We start from the raw sequence: 26,599 nt of genomic DNA, 5'->3' as shown, positions 1-26,599 counted from the left end.
GCTCCTGGTCAAGGGTCAGCATTCCCTTCCAGTGACATAGAAACATACATATGCTCCCTGGGCAGCCAGCACAGTCACGCTGCTCAGTGGGTCAACAGAACTGACCATAGCCACATTCTCTTGCCTTTCGCTCACTGGTAACACTAGTAGGGTCCCACTCCTCTGTCAATTGTAACATATATAAGCAAATACTTTTCAGAGAAAGACTGAGAGACAGAGAAAACTGTTACTCTACCTACCTCAGGTAGTATCTGTTACTAAGTTGAGGAGTTACTGGGGAGAGAGGACACCAACTGGAAGATAGGGCAGCCAATGTGCAGTGATAGACAAGAAAGCAGCCACCTCATTTTCTTGGTAAATATGGTTAAAAAATTACACTGTATCATACAGAAACAAAATGTGATGCATGGTTTGAGCTTTTCAATTAAGTAAATTGATCACTCAATATTTCTTTTCTCTAGAAGTTGCCATCACTGTCAGTCTTAAGCAGAATGGGGTTTAAAGGGTCCTTTTCAACATTTTGAAGGTTGTCTTCTCACAGCAGATTTGCGGATGCTGCCTGTATCTGATGGATCTACTTGTTTCTTCAGAGGAATGCGAAAGCAGTGATGATATCTGAAGGATAGATCTTGCTGCCAAGTAATTTCTATTTATTTCTGTCATCTGAAAAAAAAAATCCAACAGTTACCTAAAAGAGTCCTTATTAGGAAAGATTTTAAAGATAGAAAACACTGTGGAGGCTGAAGGAATTTAAAAAGAACAGGTCAGCAAGTAAGGAAGGACAGGAAATACTGACAGCCAACTAGCTGCAGTAAAATGCCGTCAGTCTGCCTTCTGTGAACAGAAGGATAATCAAACTGATTTGCAGTGTCAGGTGGCTTTGTCACTTTTCCTTCAACATTGAATGCCTTGAAAAACCCATCAGCATATGCCATGAGATGTAAAGTGATGCTGCTTACTACCAAAATCTACAGCAATGTATTAATTGTGAGGAAAAAGTGGCTCCAGCACACAAGCCTGTACATCAAATGAGGTTTCCAGTTTCATTAGGACTAAGCAATACTATCAAGAGCAACTTATACCTGAACCCAGACTTTGCCTCTGAGTCAGAGCAGATAAATACACAAGTGCACAATTGTGAGAAGACAGATATTTTAACTTGGAGCAGCCCAAGCAATCAAGTGAATGTAACACAACAGAAATGGAGAATCAGTAGCAACTAAATTGAAAGTGTAAGAATCTGACCTTTTATGTTACATAGTATCACCATTCTTGTTGCTTTTAGTCCACATTGAACCCTTGCACTTAAGACATAAACACTTTACTTCTTATCTTCTGTGTTACTTCCAAACAAACAGCCAAAATATTTTCCAAATATCTGCAAAAATCCATCTAAATATTCTCTAAAATTACTGATTAGCCTGACTTCTCCACTCATCTCCCACAGCAGGTGTCATCATTTGTGGAATAATGTTATAAGGTCTCTGCCCACATTCTGCAAGATGCTCACCCACTCTGGATATTCTGTGCAACCACCAGAACATAGTGCATAACAGAACTCACTTTTCCCAGTACATCATTCTAGTGATGAATGGAAGAATTTATAGTCTCCAAAAGGGTTCAGCTACAAAGGAGTCTCTCTGGAGCCAGGGGTACAGGCAATTCTGTTACTGCAAGCTGGCCTGCTTGTCAGCAATGTCTGCATTACAGCAGGATGATATCTGTCTGCCAAAATACCCTTATAATTCACTGTTCCATTACACTCAATAATGGACTATTGCCCCTCTTGATTACTTGTCTTTCAGGTGTTTCTTCATGAGTCCTAGGATTTGCCTGAGGCCAAGAGAATGCTGGAGCATGTCCAGAGATGGGCAGCGAAGCTGGTGAAGAGTCTAGAGAACAGGTCTTATGAGAAGCAAGCAGCTGAGGGAACTGGGACTGCTTGGTCTGGAGGAGATTGAGAGGAGGCATGATCACTCGCTACAGCTGCCTGACAGGAGGTTGTCTGGTGGTGGGGGTTGGTCTCTTCTCATAAGTAAGCAGTGATAGGACAAGAGGAAGTGGCCACAAGTTGCACCAGAGGAGGTTTAGATTGGACGTTAGGAAAAACTTTTTCAGTGAGAGGATTTTTAGACACTGGCACAGGCTGCCCAGGGAGGTGGTGGAGTCACCATCCCTGGAGGTGTTTCAGACCCATAGATGAAGTGCTGAGGGAAGTGGTTTACAGAATCACAGAATCATTACATTTGAAAAAAACCTTTAAGATCATCAGGTCCAACCACTAACCCAACACTGCTGAGCCCTTCACTAAACTAAACCATATTCCTCAGCACCTTATCTATGCATCTTTTGAATATCTCTAGGGATGATGACTCCATCACTTCCCTGGGCAGCCCATTCCAATGCTTAACAATTCTCTCAGAGAAAAAGTTCTTCCTAACATCTAATCTAAATCTAAACCTCCCTTTGTGCAACTTGAGCCGAGACATTCATTACTATAGAGAAAAGATCAACCTCCGTTTTACTACAACTCCTCTTCAGGTAGTTGTAGAGAATGACCATATATCCCCTCAGCCTCTTCTTCTCTAGGCTAAATGGACCCAGCTCCCTCAGCTGCTCCTCACAGGACTTGTGCTCCAAACCTGTCACCAGATTCATTGTCTGTCTCTTGACACGCTTCAGAACCTCAGTGTCCTTCTTGTAGTGAGGGGCCCAGAACTGAACACAGTATTCAAGGTGTGGCCTCACAAGTACCGAGTAGAAGTGGACAATCACTTCCTTGGCCCTGCTTGTCACACTATTTCTGACACAAACCAGGATGCCACTGGCCTTCTTGGTCACTACAGATTCACATTCAGCTGGCTGTCAATTAACACCTCCAGGTCTTCTTTTGCTCTCGCATCTTTCAGCTGCTCCTCCCTGAGCCTGTAGCACTGCTGGGGGTCGTTGTGGTCCAAGTGCAGGACCTGGAACTTGACCTTGTTGAACCATTTAGTGATGGGCTTGGAAGTGTGAGGTTAGTGGTTGGACTTGATGATCTCAAAGGTCTTTTCCAACCAAAACGATTGTATGATTCTGTGAATAATCATGCTACATTGTGCAGTCTATTTTCTCTAAGTGACTGTTACTATCAACTTTCTATTCAGCAGGAGAGTGCATCCACAGTGGGCCTTTTGCCATGCAGTCAGTCACCTCTGTACTCTGCCAGATGGCTTGTTTACTCACTGTTACATTAGAACTGTGCGAGGACCATTTTCTTATCCTTTGGGTTTTCCTTTTACACAAAGAGTCTGTGAGAGTTTGTTGTTATAGTGACTTAACATCTACAAACACCTATTTCTCTTGGGACTACTGCAATATCACTGCTATGTTGGCAGATGTATTTTGTAGGATAATTTCTTCATTTTTTGCTTTCAAACTGCAGTACTACCTCTAAACCACAGTAAAGTGCATGAGTCACAATAAGGTGGGTGCTTTACAAATGCAATTAAAACACTGTCTATTGTGCAAAGAGCTAGATGTTTATATTAATTAAAAATATAAATCATAAGGGTAAAAGAAATCTGGGGGCTTTAGAGTATTAAGTTAAACTTCCTGTGGAGTACAATTTTCCTGAGTCAAAACAGCTTACTTTAATCCATCCTTCTTGTCCATGCAAATACTGAGTGGATTCTCTGCAGAACTGGGCACAGAATACCATTCTTTTTTGCTGCTAAAGAGCTAAACAACATAATTTACATTTCAAAATCTGCTAAGACAATTGTTTCCATCTAGTGCTTCACTATAAACGAGAGTGATATGGAGAATGAGGAAAATGAAGATGCTGGGTTTGATTTCTCTTGTTTGTTTAGTTTTTTTAATGCAGAAGTAAACCTAGTAATCTATGAATAGTTCCTAAATTATGCTGAAAAGATTCAGATTCTTCAGTTAATGTATTTGTTCTTTTAGATACAGGAAAATTCAACATTCCAAAGTCAATTATGACATCAATAATAAGCCACTCTCCACTTCTACAGTCTCCATTTTATTGCTGCTAGTTATGTAGGATCTCTGATCACAAGAATGTAGGTGAAGCAAAGGAATGGTTCTTAAATTCTGTTTTGGTTGCCTGGACTATTTCAAGGTAAAATGAACATTAAATATACTTAGAGTGTGCACAGGCCACGTACAGATAGACACAGCTTATATTCCTGAGTACATATAATACCTAAAAACTATACCAGGTATGCAACTGAAGCAATCATTGCTTGTGCTGTGTATTACTTAATTCGTGGGAAAAAACTGAATTTTCTGGAAGAGTTGTTTAACCACTGTGTTCTGCATGATCACTTTTTACAGGCTTTTCCATTTGGGTTTCCAAACGTTTCTGTGGAATAACATGTTTCCTTGTGTTCTGCCCATCATTTTCTGTCGAGCCTGTGGAGGGCACAGTGGGAGTCAGTCTTTCGGCCAGTTCACTTTTCACTTCATCATCCATATCTTTCCAAATATTTTCTGTAATAGTAAAGAAATAAAATATGAATCTTTAGTATTGCCAGCCTTCTTTCTGGCAGCTGCTATGAAACCTAAGTAATGCTTTTCTACAGAACTGAGAAATAGTGGCTCTATCCACCACCTTCCAGTAACCATCTGTTATCTTCCCACTGTCTGCTATCACCTCACCTTTCTTCAGACAGATATTAAATATAAATAAATACCAAAGACTGGTATAAATGCACTTAGCTCTCCAGGTAATATATGCTTACGAATATTCTCTATTTTCTTATCTAGTGTAGAGAAAGAGGCATCATTCAGATTTCTTGAAGTCTGTGTTTTCTGTTTTGCTTTGTATATTTTTGGTTCCTGGATCCATGCATGCTTCATTGCTTCATCCGGAGTCATGCGCAGGTCAGGTTCCCACCTTAAATTCATGGTAGACAAATAGTTATTCAACTATTTCTAACTGAAAATCAGTTTAAGCCAAAAGATTCAGTATTGTCTTCTCAAAATCAAGTCATGAGGACATTTTTTGAAACAAAGTAATTTTAACTGAAAACAAGGAAAAACCTTAAGTGATCTCCATTCTTCAAAACTTTATTTTGAACATTCTCAGCAATATGTGCTTTGCTAATTAAATCCTCTGTGGCATCAAACCATTTTTAATATGCAGTTCATGGTGTTATTAGGGTAGGGAACCTACTGAATGTTTATTTCAAGGTTTTCACATTCTATCAATGCAAGCTCCAACATGGGGAACATAAAGGAGATTTAGAGTAATGCATTAGAAGATGTGTCTTCCCCAACTTAACTGCACCTGAAACCAAAATAAAGACCTAGTGTAACAAAACTTGTGTGAGATCTTATTACGGAAATGAAAGGTAATTTTTTTGGAAAATCCCGACATTGAATATATCCTCTCATAGGTTTCATCACTCAGCTCTCACATGCATACAACCACAAATACCAAGCATCCTAGCCAAACCCACTTGTATGTCACACAGAGGACAAGGATTGCCAGCTGCTGAGTTCTCATCACATCTCTGGAGTTCTTGATTGGTAATGATGCACTAGTCTTTAAATAGATTACTTATAAGCTTCAGGAGTCACCTGCTGTTTAGACTTGGTATTTCAGATCAGAACCTTGCTGACTTCAGTCTCCACAAATGTTAGGCAAGGTAGATACTCATGGCCTGGTTTTCCTTGTATTTTGGAAGATACATTTGCTTTCCTTTCTGGTAACAAGAAAATGAAAGACATTTGATATTCTGCAACCTTGCTGTCATGCCTTCAAGCTGTGAGCTTTGAGATTTTTCACTGCTGGTCACCTATGCTGTCACCTTACCAGAATGCAGGCTTGAGACAAAAAAAAAAAACCCACTATTTTGTTTTCTTCAGCTGCGAATCTCAAGCATAACCCTAATTCAAAATCCTAACCCTTTCTTCATTCTTTTGAAAATTTAAACGATTCCAACATACAACATTTCTTCCTGTGTGACCTGAAATTGCTTGTATACAAGTGGTTGTTTGCTTTGCTGAAACTGTTTTCTAAGTGTTCAGATTCAGCCAGAAAAACAAAATGGATCAATGATTCCTACAGATTTAGCACACAGAGAACTTTAAAAGCAACCTTCGTGTGAAACAGAGAGATGATTTTTTTTTTTTTAATGTAAATACAGGCTAGCATGGATTTACTTAGAGAAGAACTGCTAGAAAGAAACTTACAGTCTGTGCTAAAAAAGTTACAAATTATTAGCCTTGCATAAGATACAGGCTGCACTGCAAAAGGTATGGGACCAGCTTCTGCTGCCATTACACAGCACAAATCAAGATCAAAACTCACCCTAAAAGTCTTACTGCACATATGCAAGAGGTCAATATTTAAGGTAATCAGACAAAAGTTTGTTCCTGCACACTCAGTGTTTTAGTATGATGAATGAGTAAAACATCATTAGTAACAATCTCCCAAGCAAAAAGACTTATTGGTAAAATGGCACCTCACATCAGCAGGGTCCACGGCACGCCACCCTGTAAACTGCTTAATAACCTGACGGCCTTGGAAAAGACACACAATCATGTTTGAGACATGAATCAGTTCACTTCTCCCACAGTACTTCATTTATTAAAATGTCCCATTCATTTTGTGCTGGTAATGCTTAATCACGTCTCTCTTCCCCACATAAACACCTAGACACTGCCACTGACACTTTCACCATGAGTGTGGTTCACTATTGGAACAAGTTGCACCAAGAGGCTGTGGATCTCCCTTTTTGAAGATACTCAGAACCCAACCAGACAAGGTCTTGTGCAACCTGCTCCAAATTTGCTCTGCTTTGAGTGGGAGGGTGGGCTACATGACTTCCAGAGGTCTCTTCCAACCTAAATTATTCTGTGGCACTAGATAAAAAAATCTGGCATACAGAATCTGTGGGTTTTCTACCTTATTATGGTATTTTATGTCATATGGTTTACAAAAATGTGCACATCATCGATTTCCTTTTAGAAAACAACTGTCCTGCCAGATATCCAGTAGTAAAATCTGTGACTGAAGTCAATAGTTTATCCCAGAAATAATCGGAAGATCTGAGGCATATTAGACTCCTCTCACATTCTGAGCACCCGTGATTTATAAAAATCTATTCCAGTCAAAAGAATGGAAAAATATAACCTATCGATTAATTCTTGAAATGTGCAATGTGACTGATGTCAATGAAAAATAAATACGACTATGCTAAGGAGAAAAGAGGCTTAAATCAGCATGAAAACTACAAGGTAACACTCTGATAACTGTGGTAAGTAATTCTCCATATTATCTACCACAGTCTAGAAGAAGCAACAAACATTGCCATTGATTCAAGGGTGGAGACATGGCTAAATATACTTTAAATATACTTTAAATACACTTTAAATATAAATATACAGAGAGGATAAGTCTGCTAAGGCGGGTGGTCTGTGGTGCATTGGAACAAAAAAGAGTTTTCTCAGCCAAGGGAATGTGTATGCAGAGAGCAAGATCTTTGTGAGCAGCTATTCAAAGAAGAAAAGCTTTTCATACATATACTGCAGTGTATTACCTGATTGTTATTTCCAAGACCTAGCACTGAAAATATGGCCAAGGAATTAAAGCAAGCTAAATCAGCTCCAAATCAGCTCATGCTGGAGGAAACCGGAAGACTTTTTTCCCACTAGAGCAGAGGCTACATTTAAGTAGAAAACTAAACTTTGATTTCGACATATTCACTGCCTTGGGTCAGCGTATTGGAGGTCTTCAAGACCCATCTGGACACCTTTCTATGCAATCTGATCTAGGTGGACCTGCTTCTGCAGGAGGGTTGGACTAGATGATCTCTAAAGGTCCCTTCCAACCCTACCATTTTATGATTCTATGATTATCTGAAAGAACATCTGATAAAGCAGAGAAGATTAAATACAAAGGGCTCAATGGGTAAAAAGATTGTTGGTAGAGTTTAGTCTCCAGCATCAGAATATCTGGTTTTACATATGATAATGTCAGCTTCCTCTCGTACCTTGCTCTAATCCCACACTGTCAATGTCAATCCCACATCCCAGTGATTTCTTCCTGTGATAAACTGTGAATAAGAGGTTATCCAAATGCTACCATGTGGAAACACAACAAAACAAAACAGAAAACACCTCACCAGAAACCCAAACAGATACAAAGATTTTAACGGCATAAAAGAAAGAGAAAGTCAAAATTAGCCTTCTACATATAAGTCAAAACTATGAACTCACATTAGACATCCTTTCAGAAAGTCCAAGAAACCAGCATCATGGGTTTTCAACACTGTGCTTAGATCCTTGGAGTCTGGGCATCTCTTTTTTCCCTTGCTGTTAGTTATGGATTTAGGAAAACCTTTGGAATCTTAAAAAAATGAAGACACGCTCAAAAAATTATGTTAAAAATCCTCACCAAATATTTAATAGAGTTGCAAAACCCGCATCTATCCCACTAACTTATTTTGCCCTATTGGATTGATAGTCTGCCAGTGTTGTGGCAAATAGTACTGGTTGTATCCTAGAGACTGCATGCTACACTGTGGCTTTTTCTTCATTTTGTGTAACTTCCAAAACCAAACTACACACAGAGGAATGAACTTAATGTAAGTTAGTTACCAAAACCCACTGTGATCATTTTAGCAATAAAATTTTAAAGGAGTAACAGTGGAATGGATTTCCCAATCCCTTCCTTATCACCTTGGCAATGAGAGGTCCATAAGTCCCAAAGAGCACAGCACCATTTCCACTAAGAGGCATCGTTACCCTTTTGCTTCTCCTTAACACCTCTTCCTGAAAGAAATTTCGTCAGCTAAGACTATAGTCTCTGACATACTCTCTCCCAGTACTATTAACTAGTGATTAACTAGTAGAGAGGAGTCCAGCAAGGACAAACAATCAGAAGCAGTTACCAAAGAATGTTCGCTTCCTTGTTGCAGCTTGGATAAAGTCAGCTGGTGGAAGACCCAATACCTTCAACACAGAAAATTATTTCATGGAGTTACTCCTTGTTTCATAAACATTCATAACAACCATCAGGAGAGATGTGGTATTTCACCCTCCTTTGAGAAGAGATTGAATGTTGCTATTTACTGTGAAATGTCTACAAACCATTTCCTCTTGTGTTATTTACTGTGAAAGGAATTAAGGGATTCCTTAGAGCTGCCTGTACACAGAAAATATGATCTTATAAAGAATGACACTGGGATCTTTACTATCACGGAAGGCTCTAAGAACAAGCATCTCTGACAGCTGCTGTAGGAGGCCACATGGAGATATACTGTCTTTGAAAAGTGTTACACAAACTGAGATTGCACTAGAAGGATCAGAATTTGGGGCTGCAATGTCAGATTGCAATGTCAGATTGCAGTTTAGTAATTGATATGGAGCAAATAAGTTATTTGCTTTCATGGGTCAGTCTTGCACCTGTTTTAACGTTTGCACGGGGTAGGTGATCTGAGGTAGGTAATGACACAGTATGTTCCTAAAACTCTTTGAAAACATTTACAACAAAGATAATAGAGTCAAACTCCTTAGTAGGGGCAGCCAGTATAAGAAGGGGCAATATCCAAAAATTGTGGCTTGATAGGTGCAGGGTGACTATTAGGAAAAACTTTTTTATCAAGAGAATAAAGTAGTACTTGGGCAGGTCACTCAGTGGGATTCTACTCAAGCCTTTGAGGTTTTCAAGATTTGCTAGATAAAGCCACAGCTGACTGCACAAATTTTAGCAAAAATCTGTCTCAGTGGGATCTAGAACAAAAGACATCTGATTCAACCAACACATATTTGATTTCTAGGAGAAGAGCCTATTATAATTTTATTTGCTTTTCCTTCCCCTTAGGTATGATTTTTCTGTTCTAACTTCATACAAATTCTGACCAGATTAAAATATATTTCCTTCAGAAGTAAGACAGTGAGTGTACAAAGCAGCATTTGGCATATGAAACAGAAATAACAGTTTTGCATTAGAACCTATCCTCTCAAAGAGCCCTTTCACTGTAATAACCCTTAAAAAGGCTGGTCCATAGCCAATTGCATTTCATTATCTCTTGACATTTCTTTGTTGCTGAAAGTATAGTTTATCAAATAAGTATGCAATTAAAAAAACAACCCCAGAAGTTACCTCCATGATGCAGGCAAGTTGGTCAACTTCATTTTCCCCTGGAAACAGTGGGTAGCCTGTGTAAAGCTCAGCTATGATACAGCCTAAACTCCACATATCAACAGCCATAGCATAAGGATGACCAAGAATCACTTCAGGTGAGCGATAAAACCGGCTCTGAACATAGGTGTACACTATATCAAAACAGAAAATTAGACAAGAAGAAAGATATCATAACTGGACAAAAATGTGGATTCCAGATTTCACAGAAAAGTGAAATACGTGTTCAGGCATCATATAGGTACTCTTATCCATTAGCTGACTTAAGGGATTGCTCATGTAGGCTCTGACAAAAACTTTTCTAATCCTATCCTAAAATCAATAGGCAATGTGCTTTCCACTTGGAAATTTGAAAATTGTTCTTCAACAAGTTTTACTGAAATAAATTATTCTACAAATGCCTGGATTCAGCTTACTCCATGCCCATTTTCCTATTTGGAGGTTTTCACCTGGCATCAGTCATCAGTTTTCCATTACCACATGTTTGCACTGTAGGAAATAATGGTGTCACTGACATGTGGGGAACATCTTCTACTGCCTTCTGATTTCTCTACTAATGCATTAGAGCCCCACAAGAGATGTCAAAAAACCTCATTCCAAGACTAAGACTTATCCCAGTGAGGAGACTAGTTCTTTTATTTATTGTCATTCAGACAAACACAATTACAACATGCAAGCTCTGTTATTTTCTTACTGTTATCACCCTGATGGTCACTTTGTTTGTATTTCTGCACTTCTTTGTATCCTCAGATATTCAACATCTTTCTGGAAGGAAAGCACACTGAAGGGTGCACAATATGTGTTTTCAGTAAAACTGTACAGTTAGAGACTATAACAATGGCAATTTGTGTCCTTGTGAATTTGATGAATATATAACTGTTGTCTGCTTTTCATCATAATTGTCACAAATAAATAGCTGGCTTCCTGTTTTCTGCTCTCTAATACTTTACTACTTTACTACCAGTTCTTGTTTCAGCTGACAGACTCTACTCAGTCGTGTTCCATCTTTATTTTCACCTGCTTTGTGTTTTGATTTGTTATTTTCTGCAAATATTTCCGGCTGCATCTCAGATACATTCTACTCAAACATGGGCAAATCTAAAATGATTACACACTCCTATCAAATTGTAATGTAAATCTAATGATCTGAATCCAAAAACATAGATGCACATGTTTGGCTCACCTTAAGTATCTATATTTCATAGGAAAAATGTAAGCCATTTAAGATTAGTTCTGTTTTTCTAAGTTCATAAAATACAGTTGGATTTCTTTCTTGGTTTTTGTTTGTTTTTTTTTTTTTTTTTGCTGTGGTGCTTGCTTTTTAAAATAAATTATATTTGCATTCCTGGTGATATTCTTACCTTGCAACATGTCTCTTAATGTTAAGATTTATTTTTAGGTGAATTTTTGTACATTCATTTCTCTTTGACAAATTTTGTTCTTGTTATCTCTTAAGCATTCTACTGAAGTCTTTGACAGTAAAAAAAATAAAACTGAGCTTAGACTTCTAAACTAAAAACACAGTTCCCATTCCTGTCATTGTATTCATCCAAAAAATACTAATTATAATTTAACCACCCCATTGACAAAGGCTCCCTGGACCTAATAAACTCCTTGTTAAGCATCAGTATTATCCTGGTAGGCATCTTTCAGCTAATCACTCTTGCAAATGCAATTCTAATTTCAACATGACTAGAGGAGCTGGTCAGACTTGGGACAAAGAAAAAGCATAGTAATAGCTTACTTGTCTCCTACTGGTATTTGTTCCACAACCAGTAGCCAAACAGATAATCAGATTCTAATTAGGGGTAGAGGTCACATTGTTAGCTCAATCAAAGAAATGACTTTTCCACATTATTTGAAATTAAGAAAGCTTATTAAGAAAATTACATCAACTTGACTTTTCTGCAAACCTCTTTGGTGTTCATAGCAGCTTGATCCAAAATCAATAACTTTAACTGAACCTTGGCCATTGTGGTATAACAATATGTTCTCCTAAACAGAAAAAAAAAAAAGGTTTTTAACACCACGTTAGGTTAGTGAACACTTTGGAAAATAAGCAATGCATAACACATTGGGTTTACACTTATCTGCATAATAAAAGCTTCAAACTACATTTTTCTTGGGAATGCATTTTCTAACATGAATAGATATCCAATAATGTGCAATTAACCAAAGCAAAGGGGAGATTTGTGAAGGTACCCAGTCTGAAGATTAGCTAGACAGGGACACTAGTCCTTCATGTACAATCCAAGCCACTGCACTGCACAGTCTGTGGTGCTATCAAGGTGCCTGGCAGTGAGAATGCTTGCCACATGAGCAGAGCAAGTTTACCAAAACTTATTCTTGTTAATCTACTAAAAGATATACTTCATCTGTTTGCATGCTGTGCTAAACTAACCAGAGGCATCCTTTGTAATCACAGAAAGCCAATGCCCCATAAATGAGTTCTTCCCTCCACTGCTTTCAACTTTCTCCCAACTCTCTGTAAACATATAGCTCTCTCTATTGCACAACAGTGTGATGTATATATCCCAAGGTAGTGATGAATGGAAATGATAGGGTCTTATGGATGCAGATGGGTATGGCACCCTGTGCCTGCAATTCCAGCTTGAGAAGTGATTCTTAAACAGTTAGCTCAGAAATATTTGCACTGTTGAGTAAACATAGGCTATTAGCTCTCTTCTGAAGAGTTGAATTTTATCCTTATTAAAAATCTGTCTACATCAAGGATTTCCTTTGATTTCCTTTCTGATCATACAGTCTTCTCCACTTCTCAGTGGAGAGATGGCTGCCTTTATCAACCAGTTTTAAAGTGATTACAACATCAAAACTTTGAAGGACTAAGCAATTCCCAGGTTGATGCCAAATAATGACAAAGTAGCATTGTGGGTAATTAGAAGATCCATAAGGAACATTGCATGTGACAGGAGGGAGATGCTGCTACAGATGAAAGTCAGGGCAAAGACAGGCTTCTGCTACTGAGGTGGTCTTGGTTCTGTTATAGGAAGAAGCATCATCTCTATGCAGCTGGCTGTCCCTTCATGTTCCTGGTAGGTCTCTGTCTCTAATACAGAATCTCTTATAATACAAGAGAGCTGATTAACTGCAAAACCAGATTCTGGGGACAGTGATCACCTAACATTAAGTCTGGAGAAACTCCATATTCTACTTTATGTTGAGAAATAGCACAGGAGGCAGATGGAATGACAGATGTAAGTTTCAGGCAACATAAATTAAATTCATGAAACTATATAAATGTAGAATGGGGGAAAAAATCTCTATTACTTTACTCACTAAATTCACTAATGTATTATTTGATTTAAACACAGACTATACTCATCCACCTTGCCAACCTTATTCTTTGTCCTGGAAACAGATTTCCCACTGAGTTAATTGTTTTTGATTAAGATATTTTGATTATCTTACAAGTCTCACTTCTCACTGTAAACTGGCCTGGCAAAGATCTTGGCAAGACATTGGGTACAGATAGCATGTGACTCTTCAGATTTCTGAGTCAAGATACGTCAAGCAAAGTGAGAGCAGGATTTCATCCTTGGCATTTTTGTCTGCAGAAATCTCAGAAAAATGCAAATATTTGAGATTTGGGCTTAAGAAAAATGGAAATATTTTACCTATCATAAATGCCTAGCAGAGCAGCAGGAATTAAATCACAGATGTTCCTCTAGAAACAGGCAAGCAGCCTAAATACTGTTCTATGGAATTGCTTTGTAATCTACTAGGCTACTCAATTCTATAGTTATGCATATGAAATTAAATAGCCTTAACAGGATAACCTGAAACAGGCTGCCTTTTGTACATCTCCTTGAAATACATAATAATAATGAATACATAATGAAGTACTTTTTTCTTTCTAAAAGCAAAAAGTCATTACATGGATTTGATTCATATTTGCATACATTTTGGCAATCAGATAATCTTGTATAACACTGCAGTGAAGGAACTGAATGAATGGAACAAATCACTTGACATTAGTACTAATAAAGTCTGAAATAAACTACAGCTTCTGTACAAACACCATACTAGGTTTTAAGGATTCTTCTGAAAGTTCCTCTTGATCAATAAAAAATAGGATCAACTATTGTGTTCTGTACAAAATAACGGGTTATGAAATTACTGTACTTACAGGCTTCAGATCACAGTGAATTATTCTTTCCTGGTAGAGCACTTTTAAACATCTGAGCACACACTGGGTGAAATGTCGAATTAAAGACAAACTGAAACCTTGGAAATTGTTCTTTTTTATTAACTCATACAAATTTATCCTGTGGCAATTGTGGGGGTGGAAGAAGAAGAAAGAAACCAGAAAGATTAGGAAACTCATTTTCAAAGGCATGATTAGTTTACAGTGCATGAAGAGAATATTTAGCCTGCCTTCCTACATGAGGAAGGACTCATGCAGAAGAAATTACTTAGCTATTTTCCTCTTTGAGAATTCTGTTCTGTATACATATGCACAAACACCTCCCTGAGTCTCCAGATCTAAAGATATAATGTCAGTGGAGCTGCTTGCTTGCTAAACTCAGTGCCATGTTTTGTGGTTGTACTGATTTTCACCAAGAACAGCTATCATTTGAAACTGAAAGAAATAAATTTTCTACAGTCTCCTTTCACTCTCATTTGTCTTTGCTTCAGCACCTTGTGTAAACTCTTTTTTTATAAAGAGTCTTAAATCAGCAGTAAATCTTTCTAGATAAATATCTGAATTTATGAGGTATCCCTCATAAATTTTTATAACCCTCATAAGTTTTTATATCCCTCCTGTCACCATCATATCTTAGCTCCTTTCCAGCAGGGCATTAAGTGATGTGGATAACATCTGCCAAGCATGGTTGGCAATATGTGAATGCTGCCCTAAGACGCCAAGAGCACCACAAGCCTCTGCAAGTACTGAGTGCTTAATGTGTGGTCAGTCTTTGCAGGAGGAGATGCCACGGGGATGGTGTCTCTTGAAGGAATGCACAAGAAATACGATCTCAAAAGTGTCCTCAGCAGGACTACACATGTTAGCAAGGACATAAAATATGGTAGTTTTCTGCCTTCCCCACTTGCGTGTTTACTGGTGCCAGGCAAGGCCCATTCCTTCAAAAGTAAATGAAGATCGCAGGACTTGATGGAGAAGAAAGTTCACAAATCAAAGGGTTCATTATATTTTAGGAGCAATTAAAATTTCATCAGACAAATATCTTTATATGACAGTCAGTCTTTAATTCTTTTGTAAAGAACATAGTGGCTATCCCATGAGCATTTTCCTATGAGTTTACACAGCAGCTTTCTGAAAAGACTGCTCTATATCTTCTATGGAGACAGAGAATCAACTCTGATACCTGTTTGTCTGTGAGTAACAGGCTGACACACAGCAACACAATGAATTTAGGTCTCTTTGTGACCAAGCCTTGCATAAGATGCTGAATCTTCAGCAAGGGCTATAACACCATTAAGCAGTGGGGGCTTTACTTTAAGGGATGGGGAACTGTGAGTAATTTCCATAATACTGCTTTGATGCCCTGATTACAAGGAGGCTGATGAGTAAAGTGATTTGACTTCTCAAAAATTCCTCCCAAGATGTGTTCTGCAGCACAGGTTCACAAAAAGCAATGTCATAATTTTAAATTATTGAACATTATTTATATTTATGTTCCCTGAAGTTTACCAGTACTGCGTTTATTGCTTTACTCTTTTCCACATAGGTCTTTCCGGGAAGAAGACTTCAATACGCAGCACAGAAAATAAGGGATGGATCATGTCAGTGTCTGTGGGAAGTCTGAACAGGCCTTTTCCATTTCATCTTTGGTGATCAAAGACTGAGTTATGCAGTCTATATTTATACAGTATTCCTTTCTTGTAGCATTACGAGCTACAAATTCTTCCAAAGCATAAAAGTTAAAGCTTGTAAGGCATAAGATATACAATGGTTAAGATTTGTGTAAAGGAAAATACACTTTACCCCAGCAGCTCAAAGGAAATACAGAAGTGATTGCGGAAGTAGAAGTATTCCTTCATGTGGACGATATTGTGAGTATCATCTTTGTCCTTCTTCAAGAGAGCATCGAGGATCTTCACTTCTACCAAAGCCTGACTGTGAAACCTGAAATATCACACGACATAAGAATGATAACATTAACTGAGTCTACTTTTTGTAGAATTACAAATGCTGCAAACACCACGATCTCATTGTAAACTCAACATGTGGGTCAATGATTAAAAATTTACCATTTACCCCTGTTAACTACTGCAACTTTGATTTGTTATGGCTATTTCCTAGTCTAAATATACTGGCCTTATGTAAGACTTAAGAGTGGTTATTTAACTCTTCTGAAAAAAAAAAAAAAAAAGGTTTAGTTAAAAAGTTTCAAATGAGCATCCAGAGTAAAATCCTAGTGCATTCAAAGTCCAAAGGACTGGTTTTGTTTACTTGAATAGGACCATACTTCATACCTACCACAGTAAGACAGTCAGTACATTTAGTGTTCCATGAAGGGGAAAACTGAGCATCTAAAACTCCGTTATTGGAGACAACAGCATCATTCTCATCTGCTTCACTGACTCCAGTTCAAGCTAAACTCAACTAAAAATTTGTAACCAGTCAGACAACAAAAAGAGCTTGCTTACAACCACAGTGTAGAATTTTTCATGTTTAAAATGAGTAATTGGAGTCTTTAAGCATAGTCCTGTGGTTTTGGAGTATTGTGCAAAAGTGTAGGCTCTCAGCTCTCAATCATTTAGTGTTGGTTACCTGGGCTGTGTATTAACTGTGTTACAGATACAGAGACTTCCCTGCAAGTCTGGAGAAACTGCCTGCTTTCACAGACTGTATCTTTACTATGTCCAGGACATTTCTTTACTGTGAAAGTCTGATGTACAGGAGATTTGATTTTGCTTTGTTCACATTACCTCAGGTTGTCACTGCCTGCATGGCAAAGAGCTGATTGTACTGGTTTAAGTCAACAGATGTCTCACCTTTTCTTATTCCTTATTATTTTGAGTGCCACTAGTTCATTGGTTTTATGATCCAAGCATTTAGCCACTTGTCCAAATGACCCTTTCCCAATGACCTCCAACACTTCGTATCGGTACGCAATATGGTCATGTAAAACCTTCAAAAGGAAAAAAAAAGTTCAGATTCAAATATCGTGATGAAAATCAGGCTTTAAAGTACTTCATGTGTGTGAGTTTACTGTCTATGAAAGGTGATGGACTGGTAGCAAATGAAGTCTACATTAAACAAGGGTAACAGAGGAAATAATAAGTGCATGCTTTGTTAATCCACGTACCATCAGTCCTGAATGAGATGCAAAATGGGTCTCTCTTTAGGATTCTCTTCTAGGCTTTAAAGTGATTGGTACAGATGTTTTCACTATGTGACTATTTATCTTCTAGAAACAACATTTATCTCATATAGATCACTTAAAGGTTGGCACTCACTACAAACTTACTGAGCTGAAAATTAATACCATAATTTTTCCACTTACCTTTAAGTAGGAACCATGCTCATCATCGTAACAATTATTATTCTGGGTTTCAGGCAAACCTTCAATCTTTTTAGCTTCCAGCCCAAGAAACCATAGCTCTGTATAATTGAAAATTTCTTTTTGCTCATAGACTGTTAACTGGTTTCTAAAATTTTTCAAGGCTTCTAAATCAGAAAACAAGAATGTAAAACCAAGAATCAATAAAATGACAAAAACCTGGTGTCAAATTTATTTTACAATGGAACATTTTACACAAGAGTGTGTCACTTTGAGCAGGAGGCTGAGTAGCTGACTGTTAGAGCTCCTTTCCAATCAACGCTTCTATGACTCTACAATGTTGACATTTTGCACAAATTGTTGTTCTTTTTTTCTGAGTTACAGTATTGTGTTCAACAAATCTTTCATCATCTGTTGGCAAGACTTTTAAGAGAACTTAAGTTAAAATTATTTGATTCTGAGTGAAGTTATGTACCTAGATGCTTTTGAAAATCCCATCTGTTGTCTCAGCTTCAGCAAGCTTCACAGCTCACATTAAAAAAAAAAAAAAAAAGAAAGTATTTTTCTTGGTTTGATTGTCATGTTTATAAAATGGCAGTAAGTTTTAGTTAACCAAAGCTTTCAAGTACTTGTTTTTCTGATACAAAATGCCAAGTTCAGATGCATAAGGTTAGGAATTAAATAGGCCCAAATCTGCTTCTGGTTCTCTCAGTTCTGATTCGGCTAGAAACATTTCAGCAACCCTAACACCTCCACTTATATAATTTAAATCTAGATAAATAATCAGATGATAGCATTAAAAATCAACACGTTTTCTGGGCATGAATGTGGGTGTTTTGTTAAAAAGTGTCAGATCTTCATCCACTAATGCTAGGATGCTAAATAATTTCAAAGCAAAAGGCCACTACTTTTAGGGTTTTTTTCCTAGACTCCTTCTAAAAATAGATTAGCTCCACCAGAAACTTTCTTTATCCAAAAACTCCCAAAATGCAACTTAGCCTATAGAGATAAAATGTGACACAGCTGTGAGCAAGTGGGAAAAGTGTTTTAGCACTGTAATAGAATATTGCTGTCACCTACACAACCTGTCATAAGTCTTAGACAAAAATACATTCTTTTGTATAATGCATACCTCTCTCACTTATATATTTGTGTTAGTCTATTTATTCTCCTATTGCGTATATCCCCAAGTAGGATTTTTAGAAATCACTGAGCCCACCCATATCACTGTCCTCCAAATTATTTGTTATATATTTCAGTGACCACTTAGCTTGAGGCTTCTGGTCACTGAGTATCTGGGCTGCACACACAGGTTGTCTGGGCAGGCAGCCTGTCATTCCAGTCTTTTTATATTCTACCTGAAGCTGTCATAGGCAGTTTGATGCTGCTGCTGGTGCTTTCCAGTTCTGATGGTTTTGTCTGGACATTGGTATTACTTTCAGGAAGACTGTCTGGTAGGTTAAATTGGGAAAAATTGCCTAGGGTTCCATTTTCCTGCCAAGCAAAAAAAAAAAAAAAAGTTAAATTTTGTTTTCAGATGTTTGTCATTCAGCTGATCTCCAGTTCTATGATTAAAAAAATATATCAAAAAATGCTACATTCCCAAAGCTACAAGATATTTTTTTTTAATTTGTTGGGTGATCTCTATGTCCATTTTGTTCTGAGACAATATAAGCATGCTCTGACTAGAATGCTCTGCTTACCCACAGAGCAAATTCTGCCAATAGCACCAGAGCTTTTAGAACAAGGAAAGATCAATCTCTAAGTAAGAGAAGGAAGTTTATCTTCAAGGTTCATTCAATACACGGGCTCTCACTTTCTATACGTGCTACAAGCTGCCATAGTTTGATTAAGTTGCAGTAATTCACGTGAACTAGTACCGAGTTCAGGAGAGATAGTATAATAGGCATTATCCACCTCAGATTTCTATGTGGGTACATCTTCTGAAGACTTGTGCTAGAATCCTTGAGATTACTTGTGCAGCCACAAAACCGCAGGGACATCAGCTTGGGTGTGCACATATACACTTTTATAACAGACACATCAAAATTGGGGAATGAATGGGCCTTTGTGAGCATGGAAGCACTAGAAGGAGGAAACTGCAAAAGAAAGGATATACAGGTGTCACCTCTATTAGCAGGTGATTGACATGCTAGCACAGGCAGATTCTCAGGGATCCCAGAATGGGAAAACACAAGTATAGACTATAGAATGAAACTGTGAAGATAGAGGGTTGAAGATAGAAAAGCACCAGGTAAGGAGACAGAAAACAGCATGTTCTGAGATAAGGACATTGGGTGTGGAGGCCCAGGCCTCATTGTCTTCAGTTTCTTCATTGAGGGGAAAAGACTCAGATGGAGATGATACATCCAGTAGATCAATACCTGGCTGAAGCCACAGAGAAGGCTATGGCTTTGACAAACATAGGATGAGGAACAAGAATTGCTGAGCAAAACTGTGATCCATCTGATGACACAGAGCAAGAGTGTCTGTAAAAAGCTTTACTAACCTGATGAAGAGGGGGTTTAATTAGGTACAGCAGGGAAGAGTCATCATAATCTAAAGGCCCTGAGGCTCATGGGGTAATTCAGTTACCTTACTATCTTCTGAAGTGGCAAAAGCATCCTAGGAAATATCAAGACTGGTCTTAAAGCAGGTGATCTGAGATGTGTAGCAACACATCTGGGCCTGTTACACACAAGGAACAACTGGCTGAGGATGCAAAGGTCAAGGAAAGAGCAGCTTTGGCTGCAGTAACCATGTGATTGTGGAGTTTAAAATCCTCAGAGAAGTGACACAAGCAGAACTGCAAACCCTGGTCTTTAGGAAAGCACTGTTTAGCTTGTTCAACGATCTTCTCATCAGAAACCCATGGAAGACTGCCCTGCCGGGCAAAGGAAATCAGGAAAGCTCATTGATCTTCAAAATTAATCTCCTTAAAGTACAAAAGTAGTCCATTCTAACATATGGAAAGCTGAGCAAACATTGCTGATGGTCAGTACAGATGAAAAAACTTCTGATCAGACACAAACACAGTAAGGAGAACAACAAAAAAGTAGTAGGGATCGGCTATCTGAGCTTCATGTAGGAAACAGTTTGAACATGTAGGTATATTTGGGAAAGCCAAGAGTCAGCTGTAAATGCAGCTGGTAAGGGATGTGAAAGCCAGTAAGAACAGTTTCTGTGAGTACATCACCAGCAAGAAAGGAGGGCTAAGGGAAATGTGAACCCACTGCCCAGTCCAATTTGGGACCTAGTGACCAAGGATTTGGAATAGACCAAGGTATTCAATGCTTTTAATTTATAAATTTTGCCCTTAGGTCTCCCAAGTCCCTGACTCTAGATGCAACATTTGTATAAAGAAGCATCATGTGCAGTAGAAGATAGATAGAGGCCACTTAAGCAGGTGGACATTCCTAAGCCTGCAGGATCAGATGGAATGCACCTGAGGGTGTGGAAGTAGATAGCCAATGTCATTGCAAGTCAGGTCTCTATCATCTCTGAAAGCTGATGGCAATCAGGAGCCATACCTGAGAATTTGGGAATGGTAAATGTCACACCTACTTTCAAAAAAGGCAAGAAGAAGACTTAAGGGAATCACAGTCTTACCTGAGCCCCTGGGAGGGCCTATGGAACAATTCCTCTTGGAAACTATTTCCAACCAAATGAAAGACAAGAAGCTTATTTGGAACAGCCAACAAGGAATTGCACACGTAAGTTTTGAGCAATGGTGTCTGAACAACTTGATTGCCTTATCTGATGAAGTGATCAGGTTGGCCAATGAAAGAAAAGCAGAAGACGTATACTTTGACTTCAACAGAGCCTGTGACACTGTGAGATATGAATTGGATAAATGGATCATAACATGAGTGGAAAATCACCTGGACAGTCAGGTTCTGTGATCAATGGCAGTTAGTTACTAGTAACATCCCTCAAGGATCCATACTAAGGCCAACACAATTTAGCATCTTTATTAATGACCCTCTCAAATCTGCAGACCTTAGCAGGGCTGCTGTCCAAAAGGACCTCACCAGGCAGGAAAAATGGGCTACAGGTACCTTCTAAAGTTGAATGAAGACAAATGCTAAGTCCTGAACCTAGAACAGGATCTCATGCTGAGGGATAACTGAAAGGATGCAGGTTTGCAGGGAAGCGCCTGGCAACAACTTGAACATAAGGTAGCAGCATGCCCTTGTAGCAAAGACGGCCAAACATGTACTGGGTGGTATTAACAATAGGATAGGCATCAGGGTGAGACAAGTGATGTTCCCTTCTATACAGTATTTGTGAGACCATACTGGGAGTACTGTGTATAGTCCCAGTATAAGAAAGATCTTGACCTGCTGGAGTGAATGCAGGGAAGGGGTCAGGGGGTGGTTAAAAGCCAGGAACACATGATGTACAAGGAGAGGCTGCAGGAAATACAGTTTTTTTGACTGCTAAAGAGGAAGCTTCAGGACTGATATAAAACTAAATATGAGCCAGCAAAGTGCCAAGAAGGCTAATGGCATCCTGGGAAGCATCAAGAAGAGTGCGACCAGCAGGTAAAGGGAGGTTCTCCTACCCCTCTACTCTGCCCTCATCTGGAGTACTGTGTCCAGTTCTGGGCTCCTCAGCTCAAGAGGGACAGGGAACTTCTAGACAGAGTCCAGCGCAGGGCCATCAGGATGATGAAGGGACTGGAGCATCTTCCTTATGAGGAAAGGCTGTGAGACCTGGAGAAGAGCCTAGACAAGAGAAGAGGATCTCATTAACACTTACAAGAACTTAAAGGGAGTACTGTCAGGAGGATGGGACAACACTTTTTTCTCTTGTCTCCAGTGTCAGGACAAGGGGTAATGGACAAAACGTGGACAAAAATTTCCACTTAAGGGTGAGGGAGCCCTGGCACAGGCTGCCCAGGGAGGACATGGAGTCTCCTTCTCTTGAGGTCTTCAAAACCCACCTGGACATGTGCCTGTGTGACCTGATTTTGGTGGACTTGCTTGAGCCGGGGGCTGGACTAGATTGTCTAGTTACCTGTCAGGATGGTCCAGAGAAAGCAGAGACAGACTCCTCTCAGAGGTGCATGGCTGTAGGACAAGATGAGTATGTGGCTAATGAATACAAGTTGCAACACAGGAAATGCTGATTAGATGTTAGGAGAAATATTTATTACTAGTGGTTCACTATTGCCACAGGTTGCCCTGAGAAGCTCTGGACTCTCCAACCTTTGAGGTATTTACAACCCAGATGGACTGAGCAACCTGCTCCAAGTTTGCTCTGCTTCTAGGGGAAGGATGGGCAAGATGTATTTCAGAGATCACTTCCAACATAAACTATTCCTTAATTTGCCTATTAATTTCTCAAACCTTAAGAAGGTCCTGATGACTCACAGAAGGGGAACTGGATAAATCATAAGAGATTAGTCTTTCTTGGTGTCAGGAGAGTAAAAAACCTGAATTCAATAATCAGTACATGGTTGCCAAGACAAGAACCCAGGCAACGTGACACACACTAAGCAGTGAGCAATCCTAGTCCACCATGTCCTTGCAAGAAGTCCTGGCTGGTAACACTTGGATACATGCATCTTGGTGCTTGTGAATTTTGGGTTAAGAATGTCTTAGCACAAGTGAAAACAGGTTTGTTTTAAATAAAATCATCTTCATGTACTTGCCTCTAACCTCACTACTTTTTTTATTATATTAGCTGCAAGAAAATCAGGGAAACCAAGTATGAGGGGTACCACTTGAACAGCTCAAGTACAGGTCTGTACAGACACTGATATCCTGCTGAGCTGTAGTGGGAGAACTCCACTCTGCCCTTTCTAATACATAGTCCTTTGATTCAGCAATGCTGTGTTATTTCTAAGGATAAAAAAAGAAGACAGACAGCATATAATCATGCTTTCTGAACTGAAATGTTTATATTGTCCCCTGGCATTTTTCAGCCAAGCAAGAGGCTTTCTTATTACTGTTTACACAGCTTCTTATATAAGTCTATAAATACTACTTGCAGATTAAAAAAACCCACTCTGTAAAACACTTGACTCCAATCTTTTAACAGAAACTAAATGGAATGGTAGATCATTTTTAGATGCAAATATGAATCATTGGCTTTTGAAAGACTTGAGTGCAGGCTTGACTTACAAAGGCCGCAGAATTAAGATTTTTTTAAAAAATTAAATTATTTTAAACACTAACTCATTCTACCTCTGCCTCATCATTTGTACTATTTTGCACCTTGTTGCTTCTTCTAATGATACATACTGTCCCTACAACCAAATCACATGATTTGCAGTAGTAGTAGCCTGCCATTTCAAAGTCAAACTATTTGAGAAGATTGTTGACTTCTCAAGCAGAATACTTTATGTGGGGTCTTCTAGCACAAGAAATCTGGAAAGGCTTCACGTCATAGCCCTACAGAACTGGTCAAATCTCTCAATAAAGTGACTCCATTGAAGAAGAAGAAAGGTGAAAAAGGGAGTGATCAGAGTAATGATGGTGAGTAATGCAGATCTCTGATGTGTTGGAGAGAGAAGCAGCAAAGGAGGAAGAGTACAATTAGTGGATGGACACAGGATTTGTGAAAAAATGAGAAGGACAGAATGCCGAAAGTGAAGATGTCTTCAAAAACTGCCAGTTATTGTTAGGTGTCCATTAAAATACATGGAGATACATACATACAATCATGCTGGTAAATAATCTGTTTATTTTACTGTTTGCAGTTCTTTTTTTTTTCCTCTCTAACTCTAAAAGAGAAACTGATGCAAATGCTGACACTAAATTATTTCTCTCTTCCCACACACAAACACACTTGTGGCACTTTGCCACTGACACTCTCTTAGCAGGCACAAAGATGCTCAAGAGCTTTATAACTCACCTGAAGAGAGGTGAGGACACTCTGCAGGCTCTTATTTGTTACCTGAGGCAGGTTGCTTTCAAGGGTGGAAGGTTTTGCAGTGTCTGCAACCAAACCATGTTTTGCTTGACCTTCCAGATGTGGGAGGGAAAGAACGCCACGACCGACTTTCTAAATAGAAAGCAAAAGTGAATGTTACATAGTGACCTAGTGAGCAATTCTGTGTAACGCCTTCGAAAACCAGAGGGTTTTAAAACCTTGGAAAATGTGTATGGTTCGCTTCTGACACCTAATGGCGAAAATGAAAAGAGCAGATGCTCTCCGGCAGCTCTCAGTTGTACTAATGGTACAGGAGTTTGTTCAGGCAATTGGGCAGCCTGGCACATTTTAGGGCATGAAAGTTTCCCCACGAGAACACTCCATCTAGCATCACAGCAATGACTGCTTCAGCTGGAAAAGGTGGCCAGGCTTGGAAACAAAACAGCCTTTCCAGGCAGTAGGACTCCCCAGGAGTGGGGAAAATGACAGCATGTGTGGAGTCATAAGCAGGCATGAATTCTAAATGGCAGGCAACAACATTAACTATTCCCAGCAGCGAGAGAGGAATTGGGAATGGATTGCTGCCAGACACCAGGGGTGGAGACAATGGGAGGGTCTTTCCTGCACTGATTTCTCATAGTTCCTTCCCTCTCATTTCCCATGGAGTTCATTTTGACTAGGCCTCTTTGTTGCACTCCTCCTTAGTGAGGAAAGGCAAGCTTTGTGCAATCGTCATGGAAAAATAAATGCTTATACTCCTTTGAAAACTCTCAGATTATTAGTCGTTCCTTCAGACGGAAGTATTTGAAATATACTATGAAATGCAGAACAAGATCCAGAGAGTTAAGGCTACAATCCGTATAAGCCTGTGAAATGTTTGCCATCAGGGAAGGATAGAAACCTATCTGTCAAGCTTTTTATAACAAAAGAGAGGTTTGATAGTTTCTCAAAAAGCAAAGAAACAAAGCTCTCAACACAAGCAACTTGAACAAGTAACTTGTCTTTGGTAACACTATGTAAAAAGTCTTTAAAACCTTAGAACTGAGATTCCACTTGACTTTTCATGAAAGCTTCAAGAAACAAAAGTGGCTAGGCAGAAGAAATGTCTCTAATGTTACTGAACAGCTAGCACAAATACTCACAGGCACTTGGGACAGTCGTAGAAGGGAAATGGAAGAGGGCAGGGAATAATGAACTTCCCTCTGCTCATTTGCTATAAGGGGTCTTTCAGAAAACAAGCATTTTGATATTTTTAAAGTCAGATGAAGACTCACATACCTGATGGAAGACTCTGTTAGACCCCAGATGATTGCTGTCTTGAACAGTCAGTTGAGACTGAGAAAATGCATCTACATGGGAAGACTGCAAACATGAAATAATGCTTTAATAAAAATTATTCTGGAAAAAAATAAATCCTGCAATCTCCATATGGTTTCTGTGTTTCTTTCCTTTGTGGCAGTGTCTGTGCCAATGCTGAGTGTGAGAGAGGACCATAAAAGCTGCTGAAAATGCTCTACTCTCTGTCAACTCCTCTCCTCATCGAACAGCTGTATTATAGGCAGATGCAGAGACAGCTTGCTTTGCCTATTAGGCCTCTCAGCATGCTTGATATGCCCATGTGATCACTGAAAGGGAAAGAGGGGGGGGTCTTTGTTATCGCTGAATATCGTCTCAAAAACCAACAGTGAGTCTGCTTGGAACTACATCTTTAAACTGCCTCACAAGGTAGGCTTTGAGCCCATCCACTGTTAATGCCAGCATGAAACAGATTTCACTTCTGATATCATTTTTATAGGAACACAAATCAATGTTTAAACTTCTGGAGATACAGAAAAAAATCCATTGGCTCCAATGAACATATAATATTAGCAACAAATAAAAATAATTTTTAAAAAAAGACATCAGGAGAGTGCTAAGCAGCTTGTAATTTTGAAGACTGTACTGTTTTTTTCAGCAATTTTGGTATAAATGTGATAAGTATCACCATATATTTCTGTCCAATAACAGATTGCAGTGAATTACAGAAATCTTTACAATGATTTAGATTTTGAAAACTCTGTGGCTAAAACCACTT

General features: G+C 38.9%; 1 protein-coding gene across 1 annotated transcript; it reads right to left on the bottom strand.

Moving 5' to 3' along the window:
- Positions 1-4,015: 4,015 nt before the first annotated feature.
- DYRK4 (dual specificity tyrosine phosphorylation regulated kinase 4) lies at positions 4,016-24,617 on the bottom strand. The gene is made up of 13 exons (XM_061988813.1): positions 24,508-24,617; positions 22,211-22,373; positions 19,005-19,140; positions 17,650-17,813; positions 17,138-17,274; positions 16,125-16,265; positions 14,304-14,442; positions 12,070-12,151; positions 10,118-10,290; positions 8,904-8,964; positions 8,230-8,359; positions 4,746-4,900; positions 4,016-4,494 (listed from the first exon to the last, which is right to left on the bottom strand). The coding sequence occupies exons 3-13, from the start codon at positions 19,015-19,017 to the stop codon at positions 4,304-4,306; spliced, it is 1,386 nt and encodes a 461-aa protein (XP_061844797.1). The 5' UTR covers positions 19,018-19,140; positions 22,211-22,373; positions 24,508-24,617; the 3' UTR covers positions 4,016-4,303.
- Positions 24,618-26,599: the final 1,982 nt, after the last annotated feature.

This window comes from Colius striatus, chromosome 1 (assembly GCF_028858725.1).
Source record: "Colius striatus isolate bColStr4 chromosome 1, bColStr4.1.hap1, whole genome shotgun sequence".
NCBI lineage: Eukaryota > Metazoa > Chordata > Aves > Coliiformes > Coliidae > Colius > Colius striatus.
The sequence above is the reverse complement of the archived record's forward strand: the minus strand, read 5'-3'. Positions and strand labels throughout refer to the sequence as shown.

What these genes read in the sequence shown, in the direction of transcription:
- DYRK4 (XM_061988813.1), bottom strand. An exon ending in AACTTGCCTGCATCATGGAG is followed by an intron (nt 8,965 to 10,117) that starts GTAACTTCTGGG and finishes TCTGTGTTGAAG; the next exon opens with GTATTGGGTCTTCCACCAGC. An exon ending in TAAGAAAATAGAGAATATTC is followed by an intron (nt 4,495 to 4,745) that starts GTAAGCATATAT and finishes TTACTATTACAG; the next exon opens with AAAATATTTGGAAAGATATG.